Source organism: Cololabis saira, chromosome 3 (assembly GCF_033807715.1).
Source record: "Cololabis saira isolate AMF1-May2022 chromosome 3, fColSai1.1, whole genome shotgun sequence".
In the NCBI taxonomy this organism is placed as follows: Eukaryota; Metazoa; Chordata; class Actinopteri; order Beloniformes; family Belonidae; genus Cololabis; species Cololabis saira.
The window spans coordinates 45,850,558-45,866,806 of NC_084589.1; the positions used below are offsets into that span (position 1 = coordinate 45,850,558).

At 42.7% G+C, this 16,249-nt stretch overlaps 1 protein-coding gene across 4 annotated transcripts in view; it reads left to right on the forward strand.

The window, feature by feature from the left end:
• Positions 1-16,249, forward strand: part of LOC133440386 (NLR family CARD domain-containing protein 3-like) — a 290,643-nt gene that overhangs the window by 50,579 nt on the left and 223,815 nt on the right. The window contains exons 1-11 of one of the 4 annotated variants that reach the window (XM_061717640.1): positions 3,154-3,233; positions 5,685-5,817; positions 5,900-6,037; positions 6,167-6,271; positions 6,779-6,857; positions 7,146-7,353; positions 7,958-9,743; positions 10,017-10,190; positions 11,533-11,706; positions 12,350-12,396; positions 12,527-15,197. In XM_061717640.1, coding sequence (XP_061573624.1) covers positions 5,729-5,817; positions 5,900-6,037; positions 6,167-6,271; positions 6,779-6,857; positions 7,146-7,353; positions 7,958-9,743; positions 10,017-10,190; positions 11,533-11,706; positions 12,350-12,396; positions 12,527-13,059 — 3,333 coding nt within the window. In that variant the 5' untranslated portion in view covers positions 3,154-3,233; positions 5,685-5,728 and the 3' untranslated portion in view covers positions 13,060-15,197. Of the gene's footprint in view, positions 1-3,153; positions 3,234-5,684; positions 5,818-5,899; positions 6,038-6,166; positions 6,272-6,778; positions 6,858-7,145; positions 7,354-7,957; positions 9,744-10,016; positions 10,191-11,532; positions 11,707-12,349; positions 12,401-12,526; positions 15,198-16,249 lie in introns of those variants that run through there. The other 3 variants (XM_061717644.1, XM_061717643.1, XM_061717642.1) reach the window with 3 other exon arrangements.

Genomic DNA, 16,249 nt, shown 5'->3' on the forward strand with positions numbered 1-16,249 from the left:
GTTGCTGACACAGCTCCTTGTATCATGGTGTTCTGAAGCAGGGAAATATCTAAAACATGCTGGATAGGTGCTCTCCAGGACCAGGGTTGGAGACCCCTGGCTTAATATGTGTCTGTATTGGTTCAATACGGAACGCAACTTTTAATTCCCAATTACGGAACAATTCCGTATTTCAAGGGACGGGTGGCAAGCCTACATAAACCTGTCCAAGCAATCAAGGAGTTCCACAGGATTGCAGGTGAATGATGTGGAGATCTGTTAAATTAATTTTACATTATATTCTGTGCTGCGGTGTTACTCTTTTTTTTCGAAAAACATGTTCAGATTCGCCGTATGCGCGCATTAAAATCTCTAATTCCATTCGGGTGAAAAAGGACATGGCGTGAAGTATGTGGATCTTCAGATGCAAACTAATGTTTCCTCAAAGGGATTTTGTAAATTGAAATGTTAAATAAAGTTTTAAAAAAAAAGAAAAAGTATGTGGATCTTTTGCCGTTGTTGTCCCCGGTTGCCATGGTGAATCGTTGTATCAGGGCTCTATAGATACTGGCTTTTGATAGTTGTGGCGCACGCGCGTAACTCCAGGTGAAACTACTTAGAATTGAGTAAATTAACTCAAATCCGCTGTTCTGGAACCGAAAACTCAGAGTTTCCGATCTCAGAGTAGATCAACTAAGAGTTCAGGATTAGACTCAGAGTTTGTTGAACCTGCTTTGTGAAACGGACCCCAGGGGCCTGTACTACGAAGCAAGTTCAACATACCCAGGATATCTTTTCCTTATCCAGATTCACTAACCCGGACAATTGCAATCACGCTAAGCGGTCACACGACGGCGGTTATCAACTCGGTATATCAACCCAGGTTTCTCCAATCTGGATATGAGCGCGTGCACATAAAAGGGGCGGTGTTTTCAGCGCATGACCAATCGGAAGCATGGAGAAGTCCGCTGTCAGAGCCGCTTATTTCAGTAGCGAAGAGCAAAGGATAAATTACACTGTGATTTAACTTAATATTTAGACTTGAAATTAAAAGTTCATGTCGTGTTCAAATTAAACGAGGTCTGACATTTCATCCTCTCTCAAATGACTCATACCTTGTTTCTACAGTATATTACAGTTGTACATAAAGGTTTATTTGCAAAAGTAGTTTTCTTAGAAAGACGGAGTGAGGGTATCTACAGCAAAGACAAACGTACTCGCATACCTCTCTGTCAGGAGAAAAGAAATGATAAAGCGTTGATACTTGGGTATGAAAGGAATTGCTTAGTTTCTTGACTAATTCAATTTTTGTTGAAAGTCAGCCCACTCTTTTTTTTTTCCTCTAACGATCCGCGCACCGAGCTCCACTGGATTCTCTTCGAAAGGGCATGCCATTTTCCAAGAGAGCTGATTGGTCAGTCGGCGATGCTTTTATACCGATCTGTATAAAGCATCGCAGCGATCTGTATCTCGAACATAACCTGCTCCGGAGCAGGTTAGCGGTTCAGCATAAGTTACCATGGCGATGTACCCCGGTGAGAAGTGAACCACCGTCGTAGTCCTGAAAACCCAGGGTTAAACCTGAAGTTACCTCGCTCCCTGTTTGTAAAGGAAATAATAGGGCCGTTGAAAAATCATCACGGGACAACAGTTTCTGAATTTAAATCACCAGTGGGCTATGTATTTATACTTACAGGTGAACTTCTTTTGTCTCACAGTCGCACATAAATTATTTTCCTCCGCCCCCTGTTTTGTTTACATTCTCCCTGGTAACCTCCTTTTATGTCACAACGCAATGAACTGTGGATAATTCCCTTTCCAAAAGTCTGCGGAGATGCGGACTTACGGTAAGTGAGCAGTAAGGGCTCAAAATATCTGCTGGGAGCCCTCGTGCACTTAATGACTTCAGGAATGGGAAAGCCCTGAACCCTTAACGACTTTAGGAATGGGACAGCCCTGAACCCTTAACGACTTTAGGAATGGGACAGCCCTAAACCCTTAACAAATTTAGGAATGGGACAGCCCTGAACCCTTAACGACATTAGGAATGGGACAGCCCTGAACCCTTAACGACTTTAGGAATGGGACAGTCCTGAACCCTTAACGACTTTAGGAATGGGACAGCCCTGAACCCTTAACAACTTTAGGAACGGGACAGCCCTGAACCCTTAACGACTTTAGGAATGGGACAGCCCTGAACCCTTAACAACTTTAGGAATGGGACAGCCCTGAACCCTTAACGACTTTAGGAATGGGACAGCCCTGAACCCTTACGCAAGTTGCGGGAGCGCGCACGTAAGTCTGTGAATCTGTGAGGGGGGAGATTGGAATTCAGTGAGACTCGCCTAAACCAAGGAGAGTGAAAGACACATGACATTTTTAAGTGAGGTCACACCTTGGGAAGAACGGCCCTCAAGATACACATCTTATCAAAATCCAACCAAACAAAGGAGTATTTGAAAGATATCTGCAGTGCCTACCACCAGTGGGGTAGCATAGTGTTAAGAGTCTTAAAATTGATAAAAAGTTTAGAAGAACCAGACCTGACTCCGTCTCAAGGTACCCCATCTCCATGAGACAGGGCTGCTTGATATATATATATATATATATATATATATATATATATATATATATATATATATATATATATATATATATATATATATATATACATATATATATATACATCTCACCCTAACCCCTGATTCTTTATTGGAGTCAACAACTCAGAGATATTCAAGAACAACAAGTAAGGGATGTCTTCATGATGGAAGCAGGTGTCACGCCCTCGATGAATAACTCCACAAGTGGCATTTCTGATGAAATCACACACACTATGTCCCAACAGCTGACCGCTGGATGGACATTGTTGGTAGAAACACACAGGAGCCCAGTAAATCATGGGATTTATTCTGTGGTGAACCAAACAATGGTGACCCAAAATACATTAATACACCTAAAAAAAATCTCAGTTCATTTACTTAATAATTCAGTTGAAATTCATTAACAACCTTCAATATAAATTGTCAACTTAATTTTTCAGTTAAGAAAGATTATTTATTAGACTCTTCATCCTACCACCTGTCCCTCCTCCTATCTATCCATTCTCCTCCTCTTCCTCCTCCTCCTCCTCCTCCTCCTCCTCCACAGGTGCAGCTCTGACTCATTCCAGGATCAGTTCAGTTGCGTCTCAGTGGGTTTTGTTCAGACTGCAGAATCTTCATCTTCAACTATTTGGACTGTTTAAAGAAACTGTAAGTTTGAAATTTGTCTTCAGGATCTTTCCTGTTTGTTTCCGCTCCTCCATGGTTGGAGAAAGTATTCACTGCAGACTTTGATCATTCTTGTGTATGAAAACAAATCTACATGATGGTTAGATGACAATATTTTTATTGGATTTATTTTGGATCTGTTGGAGCCGTTTGGCATAAATGTGATATATGTTTAAGATAATACCTTTTGTAAGACTTTGGTTTTATATTTATTCTAACCAGTGACTACTCACAAAACAGAATATTGCATTTCTATTGGCTGCTGTATGTAGAATAAATATACGGTAACTCAGTGAAAGTTTACACGTCACTAGACCTTTGAGCAACACAGGCTTTTGACCAGCATACTTTTTTTTATTTACAAAAGTTAAGGATTTGGTTCTTTATTTTGTATGATTTTTCAGTTTTTGGAGTAAAGATACAAAGGTAGAACTTTGTGTTAAGACCTTTCCTTTACGTCATTGGAGTGGTGGGTGCAAAACACTTTATGGTCCAAAGCTGGTGAGGCAGCTGCTGCTGCAACCACAGATCAGAAACACAGTGGTGATCAGCTGATTGTTATTGTTATTGAATTTGTTATTATGTCTTGCCGCTTTTAATGTCAATGTAAAGCACTTTGAATTACCTTGTGTTGAATTGTGCTATATAAATAAATTTGCCTTGCCTTGCCTTGATTTAGTTTTATTCATCAATCAAACTGTGAGGTTTTTTTATTTCTTAGAATTAAGCTGTCGTCTGCAGCATTAAAGCGACACTACGTAACTTTTCCACCTTAATATAATATTTCCAGAGTTATTGTGATGGTACATCAACTTCCAACAGGTTTAATGACACCTCTGTCATGGCCTGAGGGGGTCTGTATCACCTTCACTGGCACTATGTAACTTTGAGGAGCATGGTAGGAACCCTTCCACACTACTGGTAAAGCACTACCGCTTTTGTCCAAAGGAGACGCCAAAATCAACAAAAGCTGAAAGTTACGTTGTGCTGCTTTAAAGTCAGTTTGGTTCCTGGAAGAAGTTGTTCTTTAAGATAAGATAATATATCCTTTATTTTCTCCCTCAGTGGGGAAACTTATTTTTGTTGTCAGCAGTACACTTAGCATAGCGTATCTTCGTCCAGAAGTCTTCTTGACTGAACTTCCAATAGCCTCACTGTTGACACCGAAGTTCCCCAGAGGTTCATGCAGACGGGGGTCAGAAAAAACAGGCTGATTATTTATTTATTTATTTATTTCGATCACGTGCTCAATATAGTACACTCATTCATAACATGTCGTGTAATCATTTGGATCGAAAAGGAGTAGGCTGAAGCTCTGAGCTTATAAATGCCTACCCTTTAACCTTCACATTATTATTATTTAAACTTTCTATAACAAATGCTTTCTAGCATTTCCACCCAAAAAAGAAGCAAACACAAAAAGAAAAAAATATATGTAACAACAAAGAACCAGTAAGAAAAGAAAAAAAGGAAAAATAAATAGTCCTGATTAAAACAAGGACAAAAAGATCAGTAATTATTACCTGCATAAGTCCATAATTCTCTCTCTTGCGTCTTATCCTTTAATCTTGTTGGTATTTACTAATCATGATGTGTTTTAAACTATTTTTGAACTGTATGATGTTTTTACTTTGTTTCAGATTATCTGGCAAGCTATTCCACAATTTAACCCCTGTAACTGAAATACACATACTTTTAAGTGTTGTTTTAACTGTTGGTTGTTTGAGATTATGTTCCCCCCTTAACTCATATTGCCCATCTCTATCCTTAAACAGTTTTTGTATGTTGCAAGGGAGTGAATTATTCTTTGCTTTGTATATTATCTGTGCCGTTTTAAATTCAACTAGGTCAGTCAATTTTAGTGCGTTTAATTTCCAGAACAAAACATTTGTGTGATGATAAAAAAATTAACTGAAACATTTTTACTGAGAGACATAAAATAAGTTTCTTCTCCCAGGTCATAAGACTTCTTAATCAAGACAAACCCAGTACTCTGGACTCTGAACTCTGTCAATCATCACACCTCATATCACATTTATTACTAGTTTGCACTGGATACAGCATGTTTGTATCTCCTTATATTTGCACATTGAACCTTTGTCTCTGCAGATCAACCTCTGAGCTTCCTCGCATTTATAGTAACACGATTTTCGAGTTTCTAAAGTGAAAACTCTGTTCACAGAATCACCTCATTGTTATTTCACACTTGTTCCAGTTAGTTAGAGCTGGTTAGTCCTTGTGGACTGACTTGGTGGAGGACAGACTGATTACTTTGGGACCCTTTACAACATTTCAAGGATACAAAAAAGAAAAAAAAATAGGACCAAGTGACCTCTACTGCTCAGTAGAAGCAAAAAAAAACAAGACAGGAACAAACCAGAGCAGGATCAGCTGATCTGTGTGCAATATCAGTGATGTGTGTTTCCTCTGCAGATGAAGGTGTGTGTGTGAGCTGATGTGGACGTGAATTCAGCAGAATGGATCAGTGTGAGGACGGAGAGGAGGGAGTCCCTCCCTCTAAAACCTCTCTGTGTGGGGAACATGAGAGTCGGAGCAAAGCTCAGAGGTGAGTTGAGCATTTCTAACTGTCCCTGACTCTTCTGCATGTCAGAGCTCAAGACTCACATCACCAAACCTCATTATTACAGGAATCGATCTGGAGCTGAACCTAAACCTGGACCTGGACATGAACCTGAACCTGAACCCAGCTGGGTGCCCTTGAAGAGCGACCGATCAATGGACAAGTTAATTCACTTTAAAAGAGACCAACGTTCTGCTTTAAATAGGTGAGTGTATCCAAACGCTGCAATTGATTTATGTTTAATACTTTTTAAACAGACTAAATATTCTTATCTGTGTAACTTCTTTTTCATATAAATATAATATTTACATTTTGAACTTTTGTCTTCAATCAGGGTCCATCAGAAAAGAGACTCTCCCAGCTGTTTGTCCTTGAAGAGCGACTGGTCAAGGGACTGGTTAATTAACTTTAAAGGGGACCAACGTTCTCCTTCAGAGAGGTGAGATGTATTTAAACACATTAAATGTATTTAAATCAGTCCTCATGTTAGGAAATGTCCTTGTTTCTTCCTGAGTAGATCCCTGTAGTCCTGGACCCCTGTGGTCCTCCATCCCCTGATGGTGATCTGAGCTTCCTCCTCATAGATCTTCATCTCCTGTCAGGAGCTTTTTCCTCTGGTTGACACATCTGGATGTCTTACCTTCCAGAGGACTGATCCTGATGATGATCCAGAGTTAATCACTGCTTTATGTCTCCATCAGTTGTCCGTCTTCTTGATCTCGTAACTTTTCTTGGAGCAGAACTGGATCTTGTGAATATGTGAATGAGCAGAGCTCTCACTGAGGTCACATGTTCTCAGTGGATCAGCAGAACTAGTAAACCTTCACCACCACCAGTCCTCTGATGGACTGTCCTCATCCAAACAGGACTTCATGGACCTTCAGCTTGTGTTTGTCTCTGTGAGGACAGACATGATGTGAGCTAATTCTTCCTGGTTCCTCCACAGAGTGGACCAGCAGAACTCAGAGCCTCCCAGCGGTTCGTCTGTCCAGCAGCATCAGACACAGCTAGACTCCATATTTCTGGTCTGTACATGAACAAAAACCGCTTCTCCATCTGTTCTGTTGATGTTTGTTTCCATGCTGGTCTCTGGAGACCAGTGGACTGTCAGTCTGTCCAACATGGGTCTGATGTTTGTCTCCATGCTGGTCTCTGGAGACCAGTGGACTGTCAGTCTGTCCAACATGGGTCTGATGTTTGTCTCCATGCTGGTCTCTGGAGACCAGTGGACTGTCAGTCTGTCCAACATGGGTCTGATGTTTGTCTCAGTGGTTTCAGTCTGATTGTGTCCTTCATGTGGTCTTCTGTTCCAGCTGCTGGAGGACAACATTGTCATGTTTGTGAAGAATGAGCTGAAGAAGATCCAAAGTGGTCTGCGTCCAAATTACCCAGAATCCCTAGATCATCTGTTGGAGGGTGAGGATGAAGAGCAGAGGAGCAGCAGAGAGGCGTTTGTGAAGATCACAGTGAACGTCCTGAGGAGAATGAAGCAGGAGGAGCTGGCTGAGCGTCTGCAGAGAAGTAAGAGGATTTCTATGAACATTTAAGCTGCTGGTTAAATCCCCCAGAATGCCTCAGGAGATGAACAACATTCACAGATAAGCCACAACATTCGCCCCCACATGTTACCAACCCCCTAGAGTAGCACCCTCCCTGTACAGGACAGCATAAATATGTTAAACCAACCAACAACACAAGATAACTGGAAGATTGTAGTCCTGGTTTTCTTCTTCCAGGAACCCTGCTAAACTCCAGATTGTCTTGATGGTTCTACAGATTATTTGATCAGATCATCTTCTGGTGTTTTCAAGTCCTAAACCTGGAAAATCCACTTCACAGACACCCCAACAATAACAAGAACACAAAAACCCACAAACCCACGACCTATCAGGGCTCTACTGCTAACATCCTGGTACTAGAAACTCCAGGACCCACAGATTTTCTTGTCACTTCCACATCCTGAATGTTCAGAAGTGTTTTGGTGGTAAAGGTGATTCTACTCAATATTGGACCGCTCATCGTAACGTTAGAGTAGGTTCAGTGTAGGCTCACATTCTGATTCTTTATGAGAAATAAGTTGAACTGTATAAAAACTAATTGCTTTCTGTTTTCCACTTTTATTAAGTTTCTTTTGCTGCAGTTTGTAAAAAGCGGCTGAAGTCTAAGCTGAAGAAGAAGTGCCAGTGTGTGTTTCAAGGGATTGTTAAAGCAGGAAACCCAACCCTTCTGAAGCAGATCTACACAGAGCTCTACATCACAAAGGGAGGGACTGGAGAGGTCAACGATGAACTTGAAGTCAGACAGATTGAAGCTGCATCCAGGAAACCAGACAGAGCAGAAACAACCATCAGACAGGAAGACATCTTTAAACTCCCACCTGGAAGAGATGAACCAATCAGAACAGTGATGACGAAGGGAGTGGCCGGCATCGGGAAAACAGTCCTAACACAGAAGTTCACTCTGGACTGGGCTGAAGGCAAAGGCAACCAGGACATCCAGTTACTGCTTCCATTCACCTTCAGAGAGCTGAATGTGCTGAAAGAGAGAAAGTTCAGCTTGGTGGAACTTGTTCATCACTTCTTCACAGAAACTAGAGAAATCTGCAGCTTTGAAGAGTTCCAGGTCGTGTTCATCTTTGACGGTCTGGATGAGAGTCGACTTCCTCTGGACTTCCACAACAATGAGGTCCTGACTGATGTTACAGAGTCCACCTCAGTGGATGTCTTGCTGACAAACCTTATCAGGGGGAACCTGCTTCCTTCTGCTCGTCTCTGGATCACCACACGACCCGCAGCAGCCAATCAGATCCCTCCTGAGTGTGTCTCCATGGTGACAGAGGTCAGAGGGTTCACTGACCCACAGAAGGAGGAATACTTCAAGAAGAGGTTCAGAGAAGAGGAGCAGACCAGCAGGATCATCTCCCACATCAAGACATCACGGAGCCTCCACATAATGTGCCACATCCCAGTTTTCTGCTGGATCACTGCTACGGTCCTGGAGAAAGTCCTGGAAACCAGAGAGGGAGGGGAGCTGCCCAAGACCCTGACTGAGATGTACATCCACTTCCTGGTGGTCCAGACCAAACTGAAGAAGGTCAAGTATGATGGAGGAGCTGAGACAGATCCACACTGGAGTCCAGAGAGCAGGAAGATGGTGGAGTCTCTGGGAAAACTGGCTTTTGAGCAGCTGCAGAAAGGAAACCTGATCTTCTATGAACCAGACATGAGAGAGTGTGGCATCAATGTCAGAGAGGCTTCAGTGTACTCAGGAGTGTTCACCCAGATCTTTAGAGAGGAGAGCAGCCTGTACCAGGACCAGGTCTTCTGCTTCATCCATCTGAGTGTTCAGGAATTTCTGGCTGCTCTTCATGTCCATCGGACCTTCATCAAGTCTGGAGTCAACCTGCTGGAGGAACAAAGAAACACCTCCTGGTGGTTTAAAACAAGAGCAGTGACTCAGCTCTATCGGAGTGCTGTGGACAAGGCCTTACAGAGTCCAAACGGACACCTGGACTTGTTCCTCCGCTTCCTCCTGGGTCTTTCACTGGAGACCAATCAGACTCTCCTACGAGTTCTGTTGGAACCAGAACAAAGAAGATCACAGAACAATAAGGAAACAGTTGAATACATCAAGAAGAAGATCAGTGAGGATCTATCTGCAGAGAAAAGCATCAACCTGTTCCACTGTCTGAATGAACTGAACGTTGGTTCTCTGGTGGAGGAGGTCCAACGGTCCCTGAGGTCAGGACGTCTCTCCACAGATAAACTGTCTCCTGCTCAGTGGTCGGCTCTGGTCTTCATCTTACTGTCATCAGAAGAAGATCTGGAGGTGTTTGACCTGAAGAAATACTCAGCTTCAGAGGAGGTTCTCCGGAGGCTGCTGCCGGTGGTCAAAGCCTCAAAGAAAGTTGTGTAAGGACGAACACGGACATCTGTTTTAATTACAATCACATGTTGTGTTCATGGAGGAAACCAGTTAAATTCACTGTTCAACTAAGTTCCAGTTCTCATCAATGATTCATCATTCAGGAAACTTTACATGTAGAGAAGAGAAATGCAGCGATCACTATTCATCAATACTTATTGATAATTAGTTGAAATAATCAGTATTCATTGATACTATTTCATTTATTTCTTTGTTAGATTTTAAATTACCTCATCATTTCTCTTTAATCTCCTCTGCAGGTTGAGTGGTTGTCACCTCTCAGAGGACATCTGTGCAGATCTGTCCTCAGTTCTCAGCTCTCAGTCCTCCAGTCTGACAGAACTGGACCTGAGTAACAACCACCTGCAGGATTCAGGACTGAAGAAGCTTTGTCCTGGACTGGAGAGTCCACACTGTCACCTGGAGTCTCTCAGGTCTGAATACACCAAGGGCCTGATTTACTAAGATCCTAAATAAAGAGTACTAAATTGCGTGTGCACTGAAAAAGTTTGCACGTGCTGTTGTTGTGTGTTTTGCGGGTGATCAACTAAGAATGCTTGCGCAATTGATAACAGGCGCAAACCGCAGTATTTAAATGAGGTGTTGCGTGTCTTGCGGTTTGCGCCATGGAGAGTCTGGATGGAAAGCAGGCTGGTCGCAAGCGCCAAATGAAATTTGACGAGTTGGAGTTAGAGATATTAGTGGAAGAGGCAAATAAACACATTCATGAACTACAGCAAAGAAATTTAAACATTACCAAAAGAAACGCAATATGGGAGAAAATCTGCGATAGAATAAATGCAGTTGGTAAGACAAAAAGAACGGCAGATGAGGTTAAAAGAAGGTGGCAAGATGTAAGGCGAAGAACTAAAGAAAAAGTGGCCTTTAATAAAACTTCGGCAAACAAGACAGGTGGAGGGCCTGCGGAAGAGATGCCTCTAACCAGCATTGAGCAGCAGGTGCAGCTCACCTTCTGCGAGGAGCAGATAACTGGGATACCGGGGTATGACACGCTAGAGCAAATTGCAGAACAAGGTAGGCGCACAATAAGAAACACTTTTTTCTCCATGAAAACACGTGATTTACTTATTATCACAAATAAAAAAATGAATGTGCCTTCTGTGGCAACCTTTTGCTGAATAATACTTGATTTAACATTAAAATAAAATATTTCTCCTTTTGCATGTGGAGAATCCTCACCACAAGTTGAGCCATCCCCACCCCAGTCCTCAAATCAAGCACCAACAAGCATCCCTGCGTAATGCTGGGCAGATTAGCACCTTCCTTTCGAACGTATTAAATACAGACGCAATCACAATCCCCGCAAAAACTTTCAGGCTTGGTAAATCTCATTGCACGTGGTAAATGAACCTATTTGCATTTTCCCCTCCCAGTATTTAGCGCTTTCTGGCGGGTACGCCCCATATTGATTATTCATCAGGGCAAAAGTACTAAATGAACAGCGTGTGCTATTTTGCTCATTTGAGAGGCGCAGTCCTCTTTGCACGCTGTTAGTAGATCAGCTTGCACATTGGTTTGCGGGTGATGTCAAGTTTGCACACGTTTTTACGCATGCAAACCTTTAGTAAATCAGGCCCCAAGTGTTCAATTGTTGACCGTTAGAACTGTGGTTGATATTGAAAGATTGTTGATGTGTTTCTGCTGATCCTCTGACTTTTCCTTCAGCGCCATCATCAGGTGAACATGAGGACAGAGTCAGCTTTAGTCTCAGAGCAGTTCTCTCAGAGTCTCTGCATGTGTGTTGTGTGTCTGCAGGCTGTCAGGCTGTCTGATCTCAGAGGAAGGCTGTGCTTCTCTGGTCTCAGCTCTGAGCTCCAACCCCTCCCATCTGAGAGAGCTGGACCTGAGCTACAACCATCCAGGAGAGTCAGCAGTGAAGCTTTTGTCTGCTGGACTGAAGGATCTCCGCTGGAGACTGGACACTCTCAGGTATGAAGACAGAAGGACATCAGTGTGCTGTACTCTTCATCGTGTTGTTGTGGACATCATCTTTGTGGCTCTCTGGATTTTGTTGTGGAAATTTTTAGTAAAATACAGATACCTGCACCTGACATGTGGATGCTAGTCCTCTTAGAGGGATGTATATATTACAAAAGAGATGTGACCCTTTCATCTGCATTTACATGTTGTATATCACCTATTTTTATCCTGCATTTTTCCATGACACTTTGAGCAGAGATCTTTGAGCAGACGGAGCTGCTGCAGCTCATCTGGTACTGCAGCAGAGCTGATAGATGCATTTCACAACTCTGAGCCGGTCTTGACCCAGTAAACATCCCAGAACCACAGCAGTGTGGTTTTCAGGCCCATCACAGCACAATAACAGCTGCACCTTCACTCATCCATGACACGGTCTCCTCCTGCTCCTGATTCAGCAAAGATGAAATCAGATGAAAAAAATGTGTTCAAACTGTGCTGGAACGTGACGACCATAGGACAGGACTTCAGAGATGCTGCATTCAAGTGCATCTGTCCAAGTGTTGGACTGTTCTTTCATCAGTGTGTGAGAGCCATGTAATGTTCATGTTTGCTGAAAGAGACTGAGCTGGTCTGACCCCCCTCCTCCTTTCAGGGTGGAGCCTGCTGGACAACGATGGATGACACCAGGTCTGAGGAAGTGTAAGTGTGTTTTTATTTCACTCACACATTCAACCATCTTCACACTGACACATCACTCATTCATGAGTCCATCAATGATCAATGACAGATCAATAATAACTGCAGCTGGGTTGTTTGTTCTCTCCTTCAGATTCCTGTCAACTCATCATCGACACAAACACAGTCCACAAACGCATCAAACTGTCTGACAACAACAGGAAGATGATGTATGTGGATGAATATCAGTCATATCCTGATCATCCAGACAGGTTTAATTACTGTTGTCAGCTGCTGTGTAGAGAAGTTCTGACGGGTCGCTGTTACTGGGAGGTCCAGTGGAGAGGAAAAGTTTATATATCAGTGAGTTACAGAAGAATCAGAAGGAAAGGAGACTGTAAAGACTGTGTGTTTGGAAGAAACGATCATTCCTGGAGTCTGGAATGTTTTGATGGTGGTCGGTACTCTGTCTGGCACAATAACAGAGTAACATCTTCCTCCTCCTATTCCTCAGTCTCTGACAGAGTAGCAGTGTATGTGGCCGTTCCTGCTGGAACTCTGTCCTTCTACAGCGTCTCCTCTGACAGACTGATCCACCTCCACACCGTCAACACCACATTCACTGAACCTCTCTCTCCTGGGTTCATGATCTGGTCCAAGTCTGGTTCTTCAGTGACTCTGTGTTGAGTTCAGTCTCAAGAGTCTCCTCCTGTCAGAGAAACCGTCTCTGTTGGACAGATAGTTGAGTCTGTACATGTCTGTCTCTGTTTCCATCAGAACACCGGAATCATATGTTGGTGAAACTGTTCTGAATGATTCCTTGGAAACTTCTTCCTCTTCCAGTCCTTTAAAGGTGGAAGCTGCTGTTATTCCAGGATCCACATGTTGTTCTTCTGTCTGTTTCCAGTCAGAGCTTCACAGTGAACAGCAGCATGTTGTTTCTCTGCAGCTCACAGCTGAGATCATTCACTTCATGTCAGCTGCAGTTAGTTTGCTGCACATGTGACCAACTGTGATGTCAGAGAGGAATCACTGAGCTGCAATCAGCCTAGATGAAGTTACAACCTGCTGACAGATCTGAGCAAAAGGTTGCTGTGCAGCCAGGATTCATCCTGGTCTTTATTCTCGCACACTTCCTGTTCCAACCAGGACGTCACTACTGGACTGTCAGGTTTCTGTCATGGTGAAGGGTTTGTTTATGTGTGAGCTCTCACCAAGATGAATAAGATGATCCATCCATCCATTATCTAGAACTGCCTCTTCATGTTCAGGGTCCCGGGGGTTGGCCTTGTTGATTTTACACTGTACTAAGAAGGGCTACTTTTTTAACAGAATTCTTCTTTGATGACAATATTTGATATCCACTCATTAAAAGCGCTACCTCAACATTTCCTCAAAATAATTATCCAATTGATTTATCATGCTAGGAAACATATTTCAGAATAAAACATTTTTTATTCTTAATCAATTTAAAATGTTCCAATTTTCAAATGATCACTTCTGTAACATTTTAGTAGAAAATCATGAACCTCTTCAAATTAAGTCCCATTTATATGAAATTAAGCAGCATAACACTTCTAGCAAATCATGAAGTCCCACATCTGTAGAAATGATCAGGTATAAAAATAATCGGATATTCAAAATCCATTTGTACTAATAATCAAATATGTAGCTCTGGTCTTACGGTTTGCCTGACAGAGTGGTTGATTTAAAGGGATTGTGACATGAAAAACACATTTTTCTTGATTTTTTGTGTTTTGTTGGGTGTCTTGACATCAATTACACCCAAAAAACAACGAACTTTTAACATTCAGTGTATTGTGTGCTTTCTGGGATTTTCCGCATAACTATGCAAAAACGGCGCATGTGGTTTGGTGGCGGGCCGTTACGTAACGGCCCGCTAAATCACCGCCCCCTCCACCCAGCTCCCTGCCTCCGCTCCTCTCCAGCGCACCATAAAGGCTGATTTATGGTTCCGCGTTACACCGACGCAGAACTACGGCGTAGGGTTACGCGGCGACGCGCACCGTACGCTGAACCCACGGCGTAGGCTCTGCGTCGATTTAACGCGGAACCATAAATGAGGCTTAACACGGAGCTGATTAGAGCCTCTTTTGTTCTAATCACCGGAGGAAAACTGCTTAGAAGACCCGCGGCCACTGACTGGACTTAAGATAAGGGGACAGTGCTGCTTGCATGCCTTTATTTTTATGATTGTTTGCTGTGGTTCGCCCTCCTGCTTTTCCGTGTATGCTTCGCCTGTCGCTCTCCGACGCCGCTGTGAGCGTATGGCTGGAGGAGGAGGAGGTTTGGAGGAGGAGCGGAGCAATGATTGACAGGAAAGGGGGGAAAGGAAGCGTTTTTCACGGGGCAAAAAAACACTGTAATAAAAAGCCAGGAATAGGAGTACTAGAGTGAAGTTTTTCTTGTTACACCCTTTTAGACACATTTGAGGGATGTTGGCCAAGACTTTTAATAGTGTTAAAAGCATGTTAAAAATGATGTCACAATACCTTTAAGAACTTCCATATGGGTTATATTTTATAATTCTGCTGGTGAGTATTTTCAGGAGTGTTATTTACTTCACTAATTGTTCAAAAGTCATTAGTTATGTTATTTGAATGTAACTGATTGTTTCTTTGTTGCAAGTTAAATGTGATATTATCTCATGTTGATGTTCATGCTTATAAAATTATTTGGATTGTGTGCTATGGTTAAACATATGTTTATTGCTGTTTATTGATTTCTATTATTCTATGGTTTATTCCAGAACCACACACACACACCACATCTTTAAGTGCACTCTCTAAACTCGATTAAAGCACTGTAAAGGAAATTGGCCGCTTCCTGCCTCTTCATTTAAGTCTTGACACGCACTTCATGATTAAAATACAGAGAAAGCCAGTGTACAATTGTTAATCATTAAGCCTCCAAAACATATAGTCCTTGGAGCCGGATAAGGTCATTACGAAGTGATAATGGCTTATGTTCCCCCAAGTGAAGATGGACGTCCATGCAGACGAATGCAACAACCAAGACTGATGGAAGATTATGAATGGTACACCCTCCCACAGGCTGTCAGTCACCCTGCAGGAACCCCCGCTGTGATAGAGGAGACTGAATGGAGGTATAGAGAGGTATTTGCAGAGATGACACCCCTCACCCGGCGCCCAGGTCAGAATCACCGTGCTGAGCTTGTAGAGACATCTCCCAGTCACATTGGAGCAGCTGTGTATGTGGGTAGGCCACAGCCGTATCAGGGCCCACCTGCAATGATGTATGTGCTGCAGCAAATACAAGAGAACCGGAGGCTGCAGCTGATGGTGATGGACATGAGACGTCAGATGGACAGTAGTGGTCCATCTGACGTCTCATGTTTAACCAGTTCAGTCTCCACTGCTGCAGCATCCACATGAGAGGCCGACTCCTACCGGAGGAGAGGACAGCAGGCCCCTCCATCCCAACCTCCCATGTTCCCTTCACCACCGGGAACACGTCATCCACAGCCCGGAGACCAGTAAAGACAGTCTATGTCACCACAGCCCTTGCAGGCCACACCGCCGCCTTCAGCAAGGGAGCACCGCCCGCAGCAAAACACAATTAAGTTTAGACAGGAGTTAGTACCAAGGTCACATGTTCACATTGTAAATGTTCATCAATGTCAATATAAAAACAATTTCTCAGAATCAGTTGTATAATATCCAAATATGTGTGCTCTTTATCTAGAAAACCCCAAAACAATTATAATACATTAAAACGTTTGAAATGTTATCTTTTTTAATAATTATTATTATAAAAGACAAGATCCACAGCAATGGTACATTACATTAATGAGACGAAGAAAAAATACTGTGGTTTAATGAATTAATATTAATGA